Here is a 19,470-nt window from a genome sequence, read left to right as displayed (position 1 = left end):
ACATGGATTGTGTATGTGTGCCATTCAGAGTGGGAATGGGCAAGACAAAAGATTGAAGGGCCTTTGAACTGGGTATGGTAGTAGGTGCCAGGCACTCCGGGTTAAGTGTATCAAGAACTACAAAGCTGCTGGGGTTTTCACGCTCAACAGTTTTCCATTTGTATCAAGAATGGTCCACCACCCAAAGGACATCCAGCCAACTTGACACAACTGTGGGAAGCATTGGAGTCAACTTGGGCCAACATCCCTGTGGAACGCTTTCGACACCTTGTAGAGTCCAGGCTCAGTCGACTTGAGGCTGTTCTGAGGGCAAAAGTCGGTGCAACTCAATATTAGGAAGGTGTTCCTAATGTTTTGTACACTCAGTGTATATCTGTCTATTATGCGTGGGAATACTTTGAAACCTATTTCCAAAATTAAAATAACTTGGAGCGAATTTGCTGGTGTTTTTACAGTTTTTGATGTCCAACAATAATGGACAGATGAATGTCAACGCTGATTGAAGGCACCTGATCCTCATCGGTTTGCTCACGTGTTTAAAATGGGTGCTTTTTCTGAATGAAGGGGATTCGTGTCTCCTCACTGAGGAAGGCTGCAAAGCCAAAACGTCTGTGTTCGCTGTCCCTGATTCAGTGAAAAATAAATATATGAAAGTGAGGTGAGCTTTATGCAACATCTTTTTGAGTGCGGACCCATCACACGTTTTGTTTGTCCAACAATAAATAAAAAAATTTTGCTTAGAAAACTTGGCCAAATCAAATATATTAACGCAATGCGTTGAATGAGCTCCAAAGCAATTAATTTGAAAACAAAAATGGCGAATCCATTGAAATAGTGTTTACCCACTTAATGGATGACGATAGGTTACTTTGTCTTCTTTGTTTGACTGAGACACCCCCACACAGCTCTGTCTGCTTCCTGGGCCATAAAGAACTCTGAAAGTACCAAAGTCAATCAGGACAAATCAGGACAAATAGATATACTGTTACAGGCTTGTGTTAGCAAGTCTCTCTCTCCCCCCCCTCTCTCTATCTCCCAACCCACAGCAACTTCATTATTTCAGTGTTGTAAATACATAACACTCTACTGTCTTCTTATTGTAGTGTGTCACTGGTATTTAGTCTCAATGGACAATGGGGCCACAATTTGATTGTGATAGTCTTAGAGTGTGCTGGGGCCTGGTAGACAGTAACTCTGATGTGTGTGTCCTGTGCTATTACGATGGCCTTGTCTGGTTCGCTCCCCATGACTCTGTCATTAATGGGATGGAGGTTGACCCTGAGAACGGACTGGCCTGTCCCTTGCTGCTGCAGTTGCTGCCACCTACACACACACACACACACACACACACACATACATACATACATACATACATACATACATACATACATACATACATACATACATACATACATACATACATACATACATACACTTACACAGGTTCAGACACAGCCACAGACACAGTTCACTATCTCTGCAGTGCACCGGATACAGCCAGTGTTCTGTTGGCTTTCACTATACTAAGAGAGGATATCAATGAAACTGACAGGAAACAAGAGACAGGAAGAACAACCACCACTGCCAATATGAAAGACTGAGGTTAAAAAAAGAACGACACTGTGATGATGTAGGGTTTTAGATGTTGTTCTTATTATGTACAAAGCCTGCTTGTCCATGTTCCATTCCTGACAGATAATGGCGAAAGAATACCACCGCCACTCCATTTCATTGAGATGATTCACTTCTCCAGCAGTGGTTTGTCTTCTGTTAGTGCTATCCGGTGTCCTTGGGACATCCCTACCCTAAATCCTAACCCTAACCTAAACTATTTGAGATTTCAACTTTAATGGGGTAATGTCAGAGTCGAGATGTCCCAAGGACACAGGATAGCAAGGACCGTTTGTCTCAGCTGTGATTGTGAGAGTGAGTTCTCCACAGGTAGAGTAGCTCTCTGTAAAATGGCTGCCGTCTGCCTGGATAGGAACCAGATAGTAATTTAGAGCCCCATCACTCTCCCCGTCCTTTCACAGGAGAGAAAAGGGGATTAAAGAGAGAGCAGGCAAAGTATATATGCCAGATTTCAGACTGACTGTGGGAAACAACATCAATCAGTATTTTACTAGCCTAGCTGCTCTATAAAGTAAGGTTGGTTTGAACTCTGTAGGACAGAAAGTCCATCTGGCAGTTAGCTCTATTACATGCAGGGTCCTCAGACAGACATTTACTCTACTCTATACACACACACACACACACACACACACACACACACACACACACAGTAAATGAGAAAGGATAGCTTTCAGCCTGATCAATTCAAGACTAGAAGTACAGTAGACCAGGAGAGAGAGAGTCTGGAGTGGATTTCCATCCAGTGGCCATCAACATTAATCCCCAATATTCTATATGCTACTACCAATCTTTCTGTCTCTATTGTTATGGCTATGGTTATATTACTCCAGTATATCACTGTAGAGCAGAGAGCTAACATCTAGTTACACTGCATCGTTCAGTATTCCACCACTATTGTGGTGTGGTATTGCAGTCAGACACTGGCCTTTCCTTTATTTGTCCTGCATGGATGGCTAACTTCCATTGGCTCATATTCATCTGCAGGCTGAGAGTCAGAGTGGTTGCAGTCACAAACACAGACACACAGGATGGCCCCGACTTTTGTTCTTCTGTACATTGGATCAACAATGATGAACAAAATGTGTGTGGAGTCTTAAGTGTTATGGTCAACAGCAGACCTAGGTTTAAATACTATTTCAGATCATTTTAAATACTTTAGCTGGGCTTGATTGAGTTTGCCTGACGTAATGGAACCAAAGGAATAGTCGTAAAATGACAAACCCTGCCCATCTGGCACTCCAGGCGGGCTGAAGCAAATGTGAAAGATTGTGAAACGCATTTGAAAGATTTTATAATTATATGAGATTCCTTTTAATCATACATGTAACTGACAAAATAAAGGAAACACTTGACTTCAGTATATGAGGGATACAAAGTACACTGAACAAAAATAGAAATCCCAGAAATGTTCCATACTTACAAAGAGGTTAGTTTTCTCACAGTTTTCTCGCATTTCTCGTTTGCCTGGATAATCCATCCACTTGGTTTGGCATATCAAGAAGCGGATCATTACACAGGTCCACCTTGTAATGGACACAATAAAAGGACACTCTAAAATGTGTACAATGCCAGAGATGTCCAAAATTTTGAGGCTGCTTGCAATTGGCATGCTGATTGTTGGAATGTCCACCAGAGCTGTTGCCAGAGAATGTAATGTTAATTTCTCCATAAGATGCCTCCAACATAATTTTAGAGAATTTGGCAGTATGTGCGGCCTCACAAACGCAGATTTCGTGTAATCTCGCCAGCCCAGGACCTACACATTTGGCTTCTTCACCTGCAAGATCGTCTGAGACCAGCCACACAAACAGCCAATGAAACTGTGGGTTTGCACAACTGAAGAATTTATGCACAAACTGTCAGAAACTGTTTCAAGGAAGCTCATGTGTGTGCTCATCGTCCTCACCAGGGTCTTGACCAGACTCCAGTTCGACATTGTAACAGACTTCAGTGGGCAAATGCTTACCTTCGATAGCCACTGGCACGCTGACGAAGTGTGCTCTTCACGGATTAATCCCAGTTTCAACTGTACCGGGCAGATGGCAGACAGCTTGTATGGCGTTGTGTGTGCGAGCGGTTTGCTGATGTCAATGTTGTGAACAGTGTGCCCCATGGTGGCGTTGGGTCATGATATGGGCAGGCATAAGCTACGGACAACAAACACAATTGCCTTTTATCGATGAACTATTTTATGCACAGAGATACCGTGATGAGATCCTGAGGCCCGTTGTCGTGCCATTCATCCGCCGCCATCACCTCATGTTTCAGCATAATAATGCACGGCCCCATTTCGCAAAGATCTGTAAACAGTTCCTGGAAGATGGAAAATATCCCAGTTCTTCCATGGCCCGAATACTCACCAGACATGTCACCAATTGAGCATGTTTGGGATGCTCTGGATTGACGTGTACGACAGCGTGTTCCAGTTCCCGCCAATATCGAGCATCTTCATACAGACATTGTCAGGACCCGGTTACGAACCCAGGTCTCCGGAGTGAGAAACAGTCACTTAACCAAACAACGAATAGTCGGCAGAACCCAGAAGATGAGGCAGACACAGCAGTACTTGAGACGGTGTATTTAATGAAGTAAAAAGTGAAGTTCTTCAGGAAAACATGTAACTCCACAACCTCAAAAGGAATCCTACAAGAACAAAGGTAATCCTCCAAGACAAAAAAGGTAAATCCACAAGGTGGAAGGTAAAGCACAAAAAGCCTCAAAAGATACTCAAAAAACAAACAAACAAGAACAAAAAACAGAATTCCACAAGAGAGTCCGCCGGGATCAACAAGAGTTCTCAGAGTACTAGGGCTGGGTAATAACATACAAACACAGAGCAAAGAACAGAGGAAAACAAAGGGTTTAAATACAATCAGGGGAAACGAGGCACAGGTGCAAATAATGGGGATCAAGGGAAAACAAAAGGTCAAAAGGCACAATGGGGGCATCTAGTGACCAAAAACCGGAACAACCCTGGCCAAATCCTGACAGACATTGAAGAGGAGTGGGACAACATTCCACAGGGCACAATCAACATTCTGATTACCTCTATGCAAGGTGAGATGTGTCGCGCTGCTTGAGGCAAATGGTAGTCACACCAGATACTGACTGGTTTTCTGATCCACACCCAATCTTTTTTTAAGATATCTGTGACCAACAGATGCTTATCTGTATTCCCAGTCATGTGAAATCCATAGATTAAGGACTAATTCATTTATTTTAATTGTCTGTTCCTTATATGAACTGTAACTCAGTACAATCTTTGAAATTGTTGCATGTTGTGTTTATATTTTTGTTCAGTATTTTTATCGCAACAGTTTTTGCCTGATCAACTCTATGCGAAGGAGATGCATTTTTTTTCACTCTGCATTTTGTAGTTGCACCAGATACTGACTGGTTTTCTGATCCACACCCTACCTTCTTTAAAGGGTATCTGTGACCAACAGATGCATATCTGTATTCCCAGTCATGTGAAATCCATAAATTAGGGCCTAATTTATTTATTTAAATTGACTGATTTCCTTATATGAACTGTAACTCAGTAAAATCTTTGACAATGTTGAATGTTGCATTCATACAGTTGAAGTTGGAAGTTTACATACATTTAGGTTGGAGTCATTAAAACTAATTTTTCAACCACTCCACACATTTCTTGTTAACAAACGATAGTTTTGGCGAGTCGGTTAGGACATCTACTTTGTGCATGACACAAGTCATTTTTCCAACAATTGTTTACATACAGATTATTTCACTTACAATTCACTGTATCACAATTCCAGTGGGTCAGAAGTTTACATACACTAAGTTGACTGTGCCTTTAAACAGCTTGATGTTTATGTTTTAATGATGTCATGGCTTTAGAATCTTCTGATAAGCTAATTTACATAATTTGAGTGAATTGAAGGTGTACCTGTGGATGTATTTCAAGGCTTAGCTTCAAGCTCAATGCCTATTTGCTTGACATCATGGGAAAATCACAAGAAATCAGCCAACACCTCAGAAAACAAATTGTAGACCTCCACAAGTCTGGTTCATCCTTGGGAGCAATTTCCAAACGCCTGAAGGTACTACGTTCATCTGTACAAACTACAGTACACATGTATAAACACCATGGGACCACGCAGTTGTCATACCGCTCAGAAAGGAGACGAGCTCTGTCCACTAGAGATTAACCTACCTTTATGCGAAAAGTGCAAATCAATCCCAGAACAACACCAAACGACCTTGTGAAGATGCTGGAGGAAACAGGTACAAAAGTGTCTATATCCACAGTAAGACGAGCCCTATATAGACATAACCTTGAAAGGTCGCTCAGCAAGGAAGAAGCCACTGCTCCAAAACCGCCATAAAAATGCCAGACTACGGTTTGAAACTGCACAAGGGGACAAAGATCGTACTTTTTGGAGAAATATCCTCTGGTCTGATGGAACAAAAATAAAACTGTTTGGCCATAATGACAATCGTTATGTTTGGAGGAAAAAGGGTGGGGCTTGCAAGCCGAAGAACACCATCTCGACCGTGAAGCACGGGGATGACAGCATCATGTTGTGGGGGTGCTTTGCTGCAGGAGGGATTGGTGCACTTCACAAAATAGATGGCATCATGAGGCAGGATAATTATGTGGATATATTGAAGCAACATGTCAAGACGTCAGTCAGGAAGTAAAAGATTGGTCGCAAATGGGTTTTCCAAATGGACAATGACCACAAGCATACTTCCAAAGTTGTGGCAAAATGGCTTAAGGACAATAAAGTCAAGGTATTGGAGTGGCCATCACAAAGCCCTGACCTCAATCCTATAGAACATTTGTGGGCAGATCTGAAAAGGTTTGTGAGCAAGGAGGCCTACAAATCTGACTCAATTACACCAGCTCTGTCAGGAGGAATGGGCCAAAATTCACCCAACTTATTGTGCGAAGCTTGTGGAAGGCTACCCGAGGTGTTCGACCCAAGTTAAACAATTTAAAGGCAATGCTACCAAATACTAATTGAGTGTATGTAAACTTCTGACCCACTGAGAATGTGATGAAGGAAATAAAAGCTGAAATAAATAATTCTCTCTACTATTATTCTGACATTTCACATTCTGAAAATAAAGTGGTGATCCTAACTGACCTAAGAGGGAATTTTTTATAGGATTTAATGTCAGGAGTTGTGAAAAACTGAGTATGAATATATTTGGCTGATGTGTATGTATATCAGACTTCAACTGTATGCTTGTTCAGCATATTTTTTTAAAGAAATGCTTCCACACAGGTGTGGTACCTGATTTAATTAAGCAATTAACATTCCATCATGCTTAGGGTCATGTATAAAAATTCCAAGTTGCCATTATTTTGGCTGCCATGGCTAAATGAATGGATCTGTGAATTTTAAAGGGTGGTCTCAAAGGAGCATAGGGACATTTAATGTGTTTTATGTGTGTGTGTCTCAGTCACCAGATCTCAACCCAAATAAACACCTATGGGAGATTCTGGAGTGGCGCCCCAGACAGCGGTTTCCACCACCATCAACAATTTCTCATGGAAGAATGGTGTCACATCCCTCCAATAGAGTTCCAGACACTTGTAGAATCTATGAATTTACTCATTGAAGCTATTATGGTAGCTAGTGGTGACCCAATGCCTTGTTAAGACACTTTATGTTGGTGTTTCCTTTATTTTGGATGGTACCCATATGCAATCACAGTACTCCCCCTTAGCACAGCGGGCAATTCAATGTTGGTTCAAAGTCATTGTAATCCTTCAAGGTTCAAATTAATCCTTGAAATTACTTAGAAACAGTGTTGATTCAGACAGTGTGTCCTCAGTGGGTATAGTTTATCATAGTTTATCATAGTTTATTTGCGGTAGTCAGATAGCCTCTTACAGTAGCAGTGTAAATATTTCAGTTGTGTTATTATAAATGATATTATCTCAGCAGACCTCGTTGGTGTCTATTCATACCTCCATTTTCTGCTGTTTGCATTCCAAGTGCCTTCAGGTGCAAACGTGGAAATATGTTTTTCTTTTATATCGGTTCGCCACTTTTCATGCTTTGCTATTAAACAAACACCTACTATTATCTGTAGCTGCAACAGCAGTCGAGACTTTCTGTCTCTACTCTGTTACAAGACAGTCATTGACATCACATTGCTCTCTTTCTCTCTGTGGCATTATAACTTCAGATGCTCTACTTTCATTTACCTACGTGATGTCATCAACATGTATATGAGCCAGGTGTGGGTGCCCTTTATCACACTGATGATTGGTTATGTCAACAAAAAAATATATCCTTTCACTTGAATTTATTATTGCGCTGAGCACATTTTGGGGCATCTGTCCGACTAAATATCATTTTGGCATTTAAACCTCACTTTTGTATTTCTTCTGGATGTTTTCAACAGTGTGCGGTTATCTATCCTTTCCAACATGTCTCTCTGTGACCGCAGGTGTTCCTGAAGAGCGACCGCGTTGCCAAGATGGTCCAGAGCGGGGGCTTCTCAGCCAATGACTGCAGGGAGGTGTTCAAGAGGCACATTGAGAAGCGTGTCCGCAGCCTGCCTGAGATCGACGGCCTGAGTAAGGAGACGGTGCTCAGCTCCTGGATGGCCAAGTTCGACACCATCTACCGCGGGGACGAGGACCCACGCAAAGCCCAGCAGCGCATGACGGCCAGCGCCGCCTCAGAGCTCATCCTCAGCAAGGACCAGCTCTACGAGATGTTCCAGAACATTCTGGGTATCAAGAAATTTGAGCACCAGCTGCTCTACAACGCCTGCCAGGTAAGAGCAGGCGTTAGTAGAGGGAGGGTGTGTGTGTGTGTACACATCACTGTGAAATATGGTTGCATCCGAAATGGTTCCCTATTCCCTGCACTGCTTTTGACTAGGGTCCATAGGCTGCTATTTCTGACGCATCTATGTGTGTGTATATCGGTAAAAAAAGACCACTACTTTCCCAGTGGGCAAAACTGACTAGTGACATCAAAACCAGAGACTGATGTCATTGCAGACAGTTTTGCCTGCCGGGTTTACAAAAAACAATCAAGGCCAAGAACAGTCCAGCATTTGTTACTGTTGTTCAGGCTATGTCTGCAGCTGTACAGCTACAGTGGAAAGTCTGCTGTCTCCTTACTCTCACGCAGGTCACAGATTAATATGGGTTTATAGAATCACTCCAGGTTTTAGAGACCAACTGTATTTTTCAAGCATCTCAAGCATTTCAAGTTTTAATGTCACATGCACAAGTACAGTGAAATGCCTTTCTTGCAAACTCAAAACCCAACAATGCAATAATCAATAACCATGTAGGAGTGCTGACTTAAGATCAGGTTTTCCTTTTAGATTATAATGCATGGTCGAATTGATCCTCGATCAGCACTCTTACTCTGAGTCAATTTGTGGATATGGGCCCAGGTTTAACACCTTGACTAGAAGGCGTGTTTTACTTTCAAACAGGCTCTTCCTGTTCTTGTATTTAGGCTGAAACATCCTTCATCAGGTTTCCATTTGGTGAAATAATATAAAATAACATGCACCTGACACTTATTTTCAAGAGGGAGATCGCACAAACCCAAAGCTGGTAAATCACAGGCCTATCTTAAGCCCGGGGCTTAGAGAGCCAGCACTTCGATCTCCTTCCTATGAGGAGTGACATGTTGAGATTGCTCGAGGACAATGGTGGACACCAGTGTGCTTGTGTCGGATATAACTCTTCTACCCACAGCGCTGCTTCACTTGTACAACACTCTATGAGAACACTGAGACCTAGAGAGCAGATAGCCGTGCTAATATATTCTTCTTCCAGGAGCTTGATTAAAAGTCTGATCACAGGAAGCATTCAGAGCCAGAGCTCAGATACATTTACATTTCCTCATAATTTAATGCATTAGTAACCACACTTAAGTGAATGGTCTCATTCTCTCCCATTTCGATTTAATGCACGTGGCCCTCAGAAACCAATGAATTGTTGAAACGGCTTAATTTCTCCCTGAGAGAAGAAGTATCATCTTACTGTTTTCTTCGTAATTTATGTTGTATAGCATTTTACAGATGCACTGCACAGAAATTATTGTGCCATTTCCTGGTAGATCACATTCTAATACTTCGCCTAATTTCAGTTTATGTGACAAAACCGTCAAGAATATCATATATTTTCCATAACCAAAAATAGTGTTTTCTGTGGTTTGAAGCTGGTGTACAAAACCAAAAGTAAGAGACGCAAAACAAAACTTCAGAATAGGAGGAATAAAAATAGAGCACATAGAACAGATCTACCTTAGACTTGCTTTCAATTAAAAGTATAGATCTACAACAGACATTTCCATGTGAATTTGGTTGAGTCTCCTAAAAAGTTACAAATTGCAGTTTTAATGGTTGCTATCCCAACGACATATCCTCAGGAAGCTTTGACCTGATGTGTTTTTCCTTTTCCTACAGTATAATGGAAGATTGTGACTGGAGACTGGGTTACAATGTGAAGTGATAGATTGATCAGTCTTGACAATCCAGAGGCATGACTCTCTCTCTCTCTGTAGTTTAAGTCTTCTCCCCTGTATTCTGTACTACTATTCTCTCTCTCTCTGTAGTTTAAGTCTTCTCCCCTGTATTCTGTACTACTATTCTCTCTCTCTCTCTCTGTAGGTTAAGTCTTCTCCCCTGTATTCTGTTCTACTATTCTCTCTCTCTCTCTCTCTCTCTCTCTTTCTCCCCCTCTCTCTCTCTCTCTCTCTCTCTCTCTCTCTCTTTCTCCCCTCTCTCTCTCTCTCTCTCTCTCTTTCTCCTCTCTCTCTCTCTCTCTCTCTCTCTCTCTCTGTCTCTCTCTGTCTCTCTCTGTCTCTCTCTCTGTCTCTGTCTCTCTCTGTCTCTCTGTCTCTGTCTGTCTCTGTCTGTCTGTCTCTCTCTCTCTCTCGCTCTCTCATACAAACACGCATCAAATCAATGATGACGCAGATAGATAACAATAGGACAAATAATAATACTCAATGAGTAGTAACACTTAATGGGACACTACAGTAACAAATGAACAAGGACAATAATGAAATAATGAAATAGTGAAATAGTGATAAAGACACTTTTTTTTTTTATTCCCAGTAGATATTTGATTTTCTCCCTTTTTGTTTTGGTTTCAAAATTGTTGTATTTGTTTTCAATTTTGGGAAAGAAAATTGCCCATAAGTCTGTGTAGTTCTGGCAGTGTTGGAGAAAATGCAGCTGTGTCAGGGCAGAGTGAGCACAACCTGTCCTCTCTGAGATTTGTCTATGACGGCTGGTTTCTAAGGCCAGGCTTTGCTTACTGAGTCTGTACACAGCCAGTGTTTTTCTCCGTTTTTTATCAGTCACAGTGGATAGATAGTCTGCCACGATGTACTGTCTGTTTAAAGCCAAAAAGCTTTCTCTCTCTCTTTCTCCAATCCTTAATTTGTTGGTCTGTCTCACGCTGAGATAAAGCACAGCCCCTCTGAATCTTCCCATAGTTGCTTTAGTTTCTTCCCTGCTCATCCTTTGAAGATGGCTAACCTAGTTTTCCTGTGCAACCTGGCGGCGGAGCAGGAAAGAGCCGCTGGTGGAGGGTCAGGAATGAATCTGCTTGCAGGACAAGGACACAGTGCTGTGGGTTGGTATGGTGGGCAATCCCTCTGAACATATACCACTTGGCACTAAGCACTGCAGAGCTGCAGACAAAGGAAGCTGCCAAATTATAAATATAATCAATCGTGTTCTGCTTTTTTTTGCATTGGTAACTGGAAACTGTGTTGCTGTGTTTTAGGTATAGCATATTGTGGTGCTTCTCCTACATCATATGTCTTCAGGTCAGGGCCACTTGGCTGTAGCAATGAGCTAAACTGGTCAGATTGATTTACCATTTGTCTGGATTGGAACACAGACACACATGCTTAAAATCATGCGTTCATGTACGTACACACACACACACACACACACACACACACACACACACACACACACACACACACACACACACACACACACACGAACAGACACACACACACACGGACGGACAGACAGACACAGATGCACAGATGCACACATAAACAGAGCGATCAGAGGCAGGCCATTTCAGCATACTAAATATCCCTATGCCAGTTACCATCTTGTCACAGCAGTGAAAACACCACTGCTCACAAGCAGCAGAATAGCTATTTTTCTGCTGACCACTGATACTATAGACCTTTTTACCACAGTGTTCAATATGACAGGAGCAATAGGCCTTTTTACCACAGTGTTCAATATGACAGGAGCAATAGGCCTTTTTACCACAGTGTTCAATATGACCGGAGCAATATGCTTTTTTACCACAGTGTTCAATATGACAGGAGCAATAGGCCTTTTTACCACAGTGTTCAATATGACCGGAGCAATAGGCCTTTTTACCACAGTGTTCAATATGACCGGAGCAATAGACCTTTTTACCACAGTGTTCAATATGACAGGAGCAATATGCTTTTTTACCACAGTGTTCAATATGACCGGAGCAATATGCTTTTTTACCACAGTGTTCAATATGACAGGAGCAATAGGCCTTTTTACCACAGTGTTCAATATGACCGGAGCAATAGGCCTTTTTACCACAGTGTTCAATATGACCGGAGCAATATGCTTTTTTACCACAGTGTTCAATATGACCGGAGCAATATGCTTTTTTACCACAGTGTTCAATATGACAGGAGCAATAGGCCTTTTTACCACAGTGTTCAATATGACCGGAGCAATAGGCCTTTTTACCACAGTGTTCAATATGACCGGAGCAATATGCTTCTTTACCACAGTGTTCAATATGACCGGAGCAATAGGCCTTTTTACCACAGTGTGATTTGTTTGTGTACAGTATAGTGCACTACTTTCGACCACATAAGCCTCTGGTCAAAAGTAGTGCACTATGTAGGGACAAAGGTACCATTTGGGGAGACAACTCTCATAAGAACCAACCCATGGCAATGGCAGCGCAGCATTCTCCACCGTTCTCTCTCGATGATTATCCTAGAATCCAGATTGATATGCTGTGTTATTATTTGAAACAATGGTGAAATGGTGCATATCCATTTAGATCGATGACGGAGTTCTCCCCAAACAGAAGATGATGCTGCTCGCTGCTCAGCACTAGATGCCTCAGGGCTGGTTGGAGAAGATGTGATGAGAGGTTTTCAGGGATTCAGAGGCCATCAGTTTTATCTCTTATCTCATGGGATTTAAGTAATTTGTTAAAGTCACATAACAAGAGAGCGGGGGAAGGGAGAAGGACTATTTCTGTCCCAGATACAAGGTACCGGGAAGCACTGCAGAAATATGGGAGTGACTCGGAGCGGGCTGACTAGACTGGTACAGTGTGACCTGTGCCCCCCCTACACCAGCCTCTGTCTCTCCCAATACAATGTAATGAGGCTGGGCTGCACAATCAGGTGATAACCAGGGGAATGTGGCACAAGTGGCTCTGAGAGTGACTCAGAGCAGGTTGAGTACACTGGTACCTTGTACTGGTAGACTAGTACACTGGTACAGTATGTATAACCAACGGCCCCATCGCACCAGCCTGTCTGGCTCTCATGATACAACACACTGAGGCTGGGCTGCACAACCAAGTGACCTAACTGTGCTATGCGTGGCACAGTCCAGCATCTGTGGTAATGCAAAGATGGACATGTCTCTATTCCTCATGCCTATTGGAGATGTGCAGGAATATGTATTTCGAAGAAGGCTGTTACAGCCAATTCATGTATTTTTTTCTTTCTGCTTCGTGTCTACTTTCCATTCTGTAATGTGGCTCATTATGAGTTCCAGTTTAGTAAAGCATGGAACTGAATAGAACTTTCAAGTGCTGCATGAAACACACACACAGAGTAATTTGTTTCGTGTCGTGAGTTTCAGTAAAGCATGCAGCTGAATAGAAGCTTCAAGGCCACATCATGACAGCCGATTGACCTGGTTAAATGACTCTCTGAGTGGCGTGTAAGTGTGTGGGTGCGTGGGCACGTGTGTGTGTGTATGTTTGGTCGTTTAGCCACGTTAAGCCAAAGGCAAGCTACTCTGCATCAAACACATTCATCCACATAAAACGCACATCATTTAGCCTTTCTGATGATGATGTAGTGAATGGCATTTTTTTGTCAATAGAAAGGCGTTCTAAGAGGCGTTCTGAATGAGTTTGTGCCATTAGACGACACATACACCACCTGGAGTTTATTTAATGTAAGCACAATTTGACATAATTAGCATAAATTGTCAGGCAAGTGCAGTCAGATGCAGAAAATGTGAATGTGCTGTTGCCTGCCATGTACTCACGCATAGAGATGAAATGAATGGCCTTACGAATCTCTTTCTCATATTAACCAACAAATAATTTGAACATTTGCCATCTGAACTACTTGGATGATCGTTTGCCTTGCTGTTGAGATTGCCACTGAAGGCTGCATGCATATGAGTCATCTTTGTAGCCAATGAACCAGTCAATGCCAGTGTCAGCAATGACATGGCAAAATTAAAAAAAAATAGATATGACAATTATAGTCACGCAACCAAGCATCACAAATGTGATGATAATCACACCTCAAGGTGACAGATTCATTATCTTGGCTTTGAGCTGCAGTGACGCGGTTCTATTCTTTGAGCATTACTCTAACTCAAAAACAAACAATGAGACTGCTGTTTGGGTATTATTGAAGGCCATTAGACTCCATTGCTGTGTCTCTACAGTACCACAGTAACAATTTAGTCTCTCAGCTCCTCTCACAAGGCTGCTTGGTGCTGCTGAACAGTTACAGGCACTATGGATGGAAGTGGTCAGCGTTAATATTATTCATATGGAGCAGATAACACGCAGAATGTGTCCCAAATGGCACCCTATTCCATATATAGTGTTCTACTTTTTACCAGGGCCCATACAATTTTTGTAACAAATAATAGTGTACACTAATGTATTTGTACTTACAAATATAGCCTACTTCAAATACATTTTGAAAAAACTTTGGTTTTGAATATTTTGGATCACAAATTGAGAGTGGGAGGAATAATTTACATTTTGTTTAATATTTTAGACTCTGAAGTACTGTTGGCATTTCAGCTGTGACATTTTCACAATGCAACAATACAAAAACAAGAATAGTGGGCACAGCTCACAGCCTACTGCCTACCTGCTATGGTGAGGGGGTTCATGTCTACAATAGCCTGGGTTTCAAATTGAGGATTGAGTGGGGAAAATCATGTTCATAAGACACATTATTTATTTATTATCCCCAACAGCAAAGTTGTATACTCCCAAAGTTCCCACTCCCTGGTTCTTAGCTGCTATTATCAAGAGGAGGATGGACCTTGACAGCCAGTGGGTTCATATTGACAATAGCCTGGCAGCAAAAATGATGAGCTTTTGTTTACATTATGTTCAGCTCTCGTCAGCCATTGTTTCTGTGTGAATCACATGGAAAATAGGCTGGCAGTCTTTACAGTCTCTGCTGTCTCGGGGGCGTAAGAAGGGCCTTCACTACCACCACAGAATGTGTATGTGTGCTAGAAAGAGAGAGAGAGATTGTCTGGGTTAGCTACAGTCAGAGACTGGGAGAGAATACAATTTTAACAGAGAATCGCAAGGCTTTTGTAAGATTTCCGATTTGTTGTTTAAAGAGTTTGATTCCGAATGGACAATATGTTTCAGACACAGATGTGCAGATAAAGAAACAAATATACATGTTCACAATAAGTAAAGATTTCCTGAATGGTTGAAAGTAGAGGATGTTTCTGCTACACTTGACACCTCTAAAATACTGTAAATAGTTAAGCACTTAAGTGCCAAACCTCAATACTGGATCTAGAGTTATTCAATGAAAGCAGATTTGGTTGCTTGTTAGTGCTATGACACCACAGGGTGAAAATATCTGTTCTGTTGGTGGAGCAGGGATCTCATACAGTGATACAATGATGCAGTGCAACAACGTCACAGACTGGTTGAACTAAAATGCTGTTTCTCACACTCTCCTCGCTCAGCTGCTCTGATGTGTGATCATGAATATTTACCCGCACGGATGAACTCTCTTTCTCTCTCTTCGACTGAAAATGTTCCCCCCAATCTCAAGTGGCAGCTGATTAAATTACCTTCATCGTACGCACAGGGAGATGTCAAAGTGAGGTAAGAGAGAGCAGAGAACATTCAAATTAACCTCTAACTCTGAAACGAGCAATCACAAACCCGTAGCCAACAGACAGAAATGTGTGTGCGCAGTGGTGTAGAATAACCCTAGTGTTTTAATAACGAGTGTTGAACCGAAAACCACACCCATCATGCTCACATTTATATTTTAGCAGACACTCTTATCCAGAGTGAGTTCATACATTTTCATACTGGTCATGCATGGGAACCAAACCCACAACCCTGGTGTTTCAAGCATCATGCCCTACTAACAGAGCCATACAGGACTTCTATTGCAAATTGATTTTGAGAATGTTTGTTTCAATATCTATGTTTTTGCATGTACATCGATGAATTCCTCCTATGCTACTCTATCAAATAACATAGATTTCCTAAATTAATCTAATCTGTTACTTGGATTTATTGCACCTGTTACTGAAATGGTTATTCCAGTTTAGATGCTTGAGGTAGTCTCATATCTTAGTCTTCCTAACCCTGGCAGTCATACTGAATGCAAATTGCGGATGAATATTGTTTGATAGCACCACTCTGGCTGGATTCCAATAGGAATTACACATCACTTAGCAAGCCAGCATTATGTGACTTGAAGGCTAGATGTGGTGTGCAAACCATGAGGTTTAATTGGGCTCTCACTTGATAAAACTCACAGGACTGAAAATGACTTTGTCACTAACTAATACAGTCACGGGTGGTAACTCTACAAATAACTTGAAAGGCAACCTGAGATATGCAAATCAAAACAAATGGATTTATCTAGCCCTTCGTGCATCAGCTGATATCTCAAAGTGCTGTACTGAAACCCAGCCTAAAACCCCAAACAGCAAGCAATGCAGGTGTAGAAGCACGGTGGCTAGGAAAAACTCCCTAGAAAGGCCAAAACCTAGGAAGAAACCTAGAGAGGAACCAGGCTATGAGGGGTGGCCAGTCCTCTTCTGGCTGTGCCGGGTGGAGATTATAACAGAACATGGCCAAGATGTTCAAATGTTCATAAATGACCAGCATGGTCAAATAATAATAATCACAGTAGTTGTCGAGGGTGCAGCAAGTCAGCACCTCAGGTGCTGAACAGTTGAAACTGGTGGACTGGGGACAGCAAGGAGTCCTCATGCCAGGTAGTCCTAAGGCATGGTCCGAGGGCTCAGGTCCTCCGAGAGAGAGAAAGAAAGAGAGAAAGAGAGAATTAGAGAGAGCATACTTAAATTCACACAGGACACCGGATAAGGCTGAGACAGGAGGGTTCAGGAGACACTGTGGCCCCATCCGATGATACCCCCAGGCAGGGCCAAACAGGCTGGATTTAACCCCACCCACTTTGCCAAAGCACAGTCCCCAAACCACTAGAGGGATATCTTCAACCACCAACTTACCATCCTGAGACAAAGCCGAGTATAGCCCACAAAGATCTCCGCCATGGCACAACCCAAGGGGGCGAGCGCCAAACCAGACAGGAAGACCACGTCAGTGACTCAACCCACTCAGGTGACGCACCCCTCCTAGGGACGGCATGAAAGAGCACCAGTAAGCCAGTGACTCAGCCACTGTAATAGGGTTAGAGGCAGAGAATCACAGTGGAAAGAGGGGAACTGGCCAGGCAGAGACAGCCAGGGCGGATCGTTGCTCCAGAGCCTTTCCGTTCACCTTCCCACTCCTGGACCAGACTACACTCAATCATATGACCCACTGAAGAGATGAGTCTTCAGTAAACACTTAAAGGTTGAGACCGAGTTTGCGTCTCTGACATGGGTAGGCAGACCATTCAATAAAAATGGAGCTCTATAGGAGAAAGCCCTGCCTCCAGCTGTTTGCTTAGAAATTCTAGGGACAATTAGGAGGCCTGTGTCTTGTGACCGTAGCGTACGTGTAGGTATGTATGGCAGGACCAAATCAGAGAGATAGGTAGGAGCAAGCCCATGTAATGCTTTGTAGGTTAGCAGTAAAACCTTGAAATCAGCCCTTGCCTTAACAGGAAGTCAGTGTAGGGAGGCTAGCACTGGAGTAATATGACCAATTTTTGGGGTTCTAGTCAGGATTCTAGCAGCCGTATTTTGCACTAACTCATTTTTTCCCTAGGGCCGTGTTCGGTTGTCAATGAGGTCCGTAAGGCTGCGTTGAAAATGTTTTGTATTTCCTCACGGTCAAAAATGTATATAAATAGTCCCCTATCCATCATTTTTTTGCCAGTTTTGATGCTCCCTGACTGTCTAATTTAATTTGGGCGATTATTAGTGAGCTGGACACAGTCAAGAAACTGTATGAATGTAGTTCCATTATCATTTCTACACAGTTTCATTTGATTTTGATTGGACCCCTGCGTTACGATAAGCAATGTGTTCTTTTAACACTGAAAAGAGTGGAACCATAAAGACACTGGAACATTGTTACATTTAACACTGGAGAATGTGCTGTGCATGCACACCACACACCCACCAACACACACACAGCTCCCCCACTCCTACTGGTGTTGGAGGAGAAAGGCAACACCCCATTATGCCTTTGCTTGCTTCGTCAGCAACTGTTCGCTGGTGAATTATGCTTGAGGGATTTCTGCTTCCAGCATTAAACTGATCTGATTATGGAACCCTCTGTGTGTGTGTGTGTGTGCACGTACATGTGTGGGTGTATGTGTTTGTGTGTGTCTCTTTGCGTGCCTGCGTGTGCATGTTTGTGTGCGTGTGCGTGTGGTTGGTGATGGGATCGACATAATGCAGCACTATAGATTAGAAGAAGGGAGAAGGGGGACAGACTGCATATTGTTTCTAAGCTAGCAGCGAGGAGAGGGAGGGCTAGATAGATACACTCTTATCAAAAAGGGTTCCAAAAGGGTTAATCAACCTTTTGGGTTCCAAGTAGTACACTTTTTTAACACTTTACTTGAAACCCAGCGTCATAACACATTATGATTAGTCATGACCATGTCGTAATATGTCATAACAGCTGACATAACTTGTTAACTTGTTAACATGTTATGACACTAGGTGTCAAGTAAAGTGTTACTTAGGGTTCCATGTAGAACCCTAAGTGGAAAGGGCTCTTCATCGAACTCAAAAGGGTTCTATGTTGAACAAAAAAGGGTTCTTCAAAGGGTGAGGACAGGCAAAGAACACGTTTAGGTTCTAGATAGCAGCAGATTTTTTTCTAAGAGTGTATGAGAACATTATGTAGCAGCAGGCATCACCTCTCCTCGTCAAGCCTCTCTAACTAACTACACCCATCCTGTCACCCCTCATCACCCCTCCTCATCAAGCCTCTAACTAACTACACCCATCCTGTCACCCCTCATCACCCCTCCTTGTCAATCCTCTCTAACTACACCCATCCTGTCACCCCTCATCACCTCTCCTCATCATTACTCTCTAACTAACTACACCCATCTTGTCACCCCTCATCACCTCTCCTCATCATTACTCTCTAACTAACTACACCCATCCTGTCACCCATCATCACCTCTCCTCATCATTACTCTCTAACTAACTACACCCATCCTGTCACCCCTCATCACCTCTCCTCATCAAGCCTCTCTAACTAACTACACCCATCCTGTCATCCCTCAACACCTCTCCTCATCAAGGCTCTCTATCTACCTACACCCATCCTGTCACCCCTTATCACCTCTCCTCATCAATACTCTCTAACTACACCCATCCTGTCACCCCTCATCACCCCTCCTCATCAAGTCTCTCTAACTAACTACACCCATCCTGTCA

The 19,470-nt window shown here is 42.6% G+C and overlaps 1 protein-coding gene across 10 annotated transcripts in view; it reads left to right on the top strand.

Annotated features, from left to right (window-relative positions):
- Positions 1-19,470, top strand: part of LOC118376045 (calcium-dependent secretion activator 1-like) — a 226,190-nt gene that overhangs the window by 63,880 nt on the left and 142,840 nt on the right. For all 10 annotated transcript variants that reach the window (XM_052473737.1, XM_052473735.1, XM_052473734.1 and 7 more), the window contains exon 3: positions 8,062-8,394. In XM_052473737.1, the coding sequence (XP_052329697.1) occupies positions 8,062-8,394 (333 nt within the window). The remainder of the gene's footprint in view (positions 1-8,061; positions 8,395-19,470) is intronic.

Source organism: Oncorhynchus keta, chromosome 21 (genome assembly GCF_023373465.1).
Source record: "Oncorhynchus keta strain PuntledgeMale-10-30-2019 chromosome 21, Oket_V2, whole genome shotgun sequence".
Classification (NCBI taxonomy): Eukaryota; Metazoa; Chordata; class Actinopteri; order Salmoniformes; family Salmonidae; genus Oncorhynchus; species Oncorhynchus keta.
Note: the sequence above shows the minus strand (reverse complement) of the source record. Positions and strands in the feature narration are given on the sequence as shown.